General features: G+C 38.3%; 1 protein-coding gene across 1 annotated transcript; it reads right to left on the bottom strand.

The window, feature by feature from the left end:
- Nucleotides 1-518: 518 nt before the first annotated feature.
- Nucleotides 519-1,370, bottom strand: LOC134253249 (uncharacterized). The gene has a single exon (XM_062735765.1). It carries the CDS (start codon nt 1,368-1,370, stop codon nt 519-521), a length of 852 nt encoding a protein of 283 aa, XP_062591749.1.
- Nucleotides 1,371-1,643: the final 273 nt, after the last annotated feature.

The following is a 1,643-nucleotide window of genomic DNA, read 5'->3' as shown; positions in this document are numbered from 1 at the left end:
TCAGAAGTACAATAGTCGTGTAATTTACCAACTCTGGCATTGAAATCTCCAAATAAGCATACATATTTACAGTTATTTGCCATGTTTAAAATTTCTTGCTCTATTTCTAAAAAACAGTCGGGAGAGGAATATTTACTCCCTTCTGGTGGAATGTACACAACTCCACATAAGACATCTTCACAAGTATTAAGTAAAAATTTGCTAAGTTTGAACCAAAAAATGAATTTACAATCTGTTTTCAAAATATTTACATGTTTTATAATATCGTCTCGTACTGCTATAACTAACCCACCAGATCTTCTATTTGATAATTTGTGTCTATTTTTCATGAAAACTGTGTAGCCGGTTATTTGTATATTGTCCGAATCATCGGTTTTAGTTTCTGAAAGACCGATTATGTCATACTTAGAGATAAAATCGTAAAACTCTGGATAATTAAGTCGTTGTTTAAGTCCACATACATTTAAGGATAAAATTTTCAGGGGTTTATCCCTGTCAGTTTGTTCTCCCGCGATTTCCTATGCCTGCTCAGGTGTAGATCCCTGTCGCTGTCGTTTTAGTGCCTGGCGGTCGGTATTTTGCGGCGTGCTCTGTTGATCCATCGGTTGATAACTCGAGGTCGAATTCCAGGTGGGTAACGATTGTACAGGTGCGCTGGGCGCGGATCCAGCTGATGGTATGTATTCTTTGCCGTCGATGTACAGAATGTCTTTCACAAGCTTGGCGCGCTTATGGTCTTTCAGTGCTTGCCGTAGGACCGGATAGAGTTTTCTTCTTTTTTCCTCAATCTCTGGAGGGAATTGCTCATTTACCCAAACATTACTGTGTTTTAATTTTTGTGGTGCTCGGGTGCGGATGTACTCTCTGTCTTTGTAAAACGTAAATTTTGCGACAATATTTCTTGGGTGTTCGCTGAACTCTTTCCATTTTCCCATTCTATGTACACGTTCAAACGAGATTTCGTAATTTATTCTATATTTTCTTTGAATAAAATCTTGAAGAACAGCTTCTGTATCCTCGAATCTCCGTTCTGGTATTCCTGAGAAAATAAGATTGTCTCGCATTGAGCGCATTTTGAGGTCTGTAACCGAGTTTTGTAGAGCCTCGTTAGCATCTGTCACAGCTTTTAACACATTTTCTGTGTGTTTTTGGGTACGAAGACACTGCTCTGTAGTTTTCACATTGCTCACAATTTGATTCTTGTTCGCCTCAGTTGCATCTTTGACTGAATCGAAGACATTTCCCAGTGCTTTCATATCTGTGTCAAAGTTTTGGACATCATTCTTCACACTTGTCACTCTTTCATCAAGTTTTGATACTTGCGATTTTAGCATATTCACAGACCCTTGTAATTCATTAAAGGAGGCCATTTTATTTTCAATAGCACTGAGTCTGGATTCTAGTGAATCACTAGTGAATCACTCCTGTGTTGGATGTCCGTTAATTTACAGTTCATTTGGGTCAATAGGGTGTGTATAGAAGATAATGTGATCTGATTTTCTAGCTCTTTAGCATTGTCACATTCCGACTCTGGCTTGCCGTAAATTACAGAGTGGCTCTCTTTTAGAATATCAGATGTTTCAGATGTTTCAGACATTTTGGTACAGGATGACAAAGACAAAGACAGAATCGAAATCACATAG

This window comes from Saccostrea cucullata, unplaced genomic scaffold (assembly GCF_032062105.1).
Source record: "Saccostrea cucullata isolate Sc308-1 unplaced genomic scaffold, CSIRO_AGI_Scuc_v1 ctg28, whole genome shotgun sequence".
Classification (NCBI taxonomy): domain Eukaryota; kingdom Metazoa; phylum Mollusca; class Bivalvia; order Ostreida; family Ostreidae; genus Saccostrea; species Saccostrea cuccullata.
Note: the sequence above shows the minus strand (reverse complement) of the source record. Positions and strands in the feature narration are given on the sequence as shown.

Coding starts and splice junctions, on each gene's coding strand:
- LOC134253249 (XM_062735765.1), bottom strand. CDS start 1,370: ATGGCCTCCTTTAATGAATTACAAGGGTCTGTGAATATGCTAAAATCG.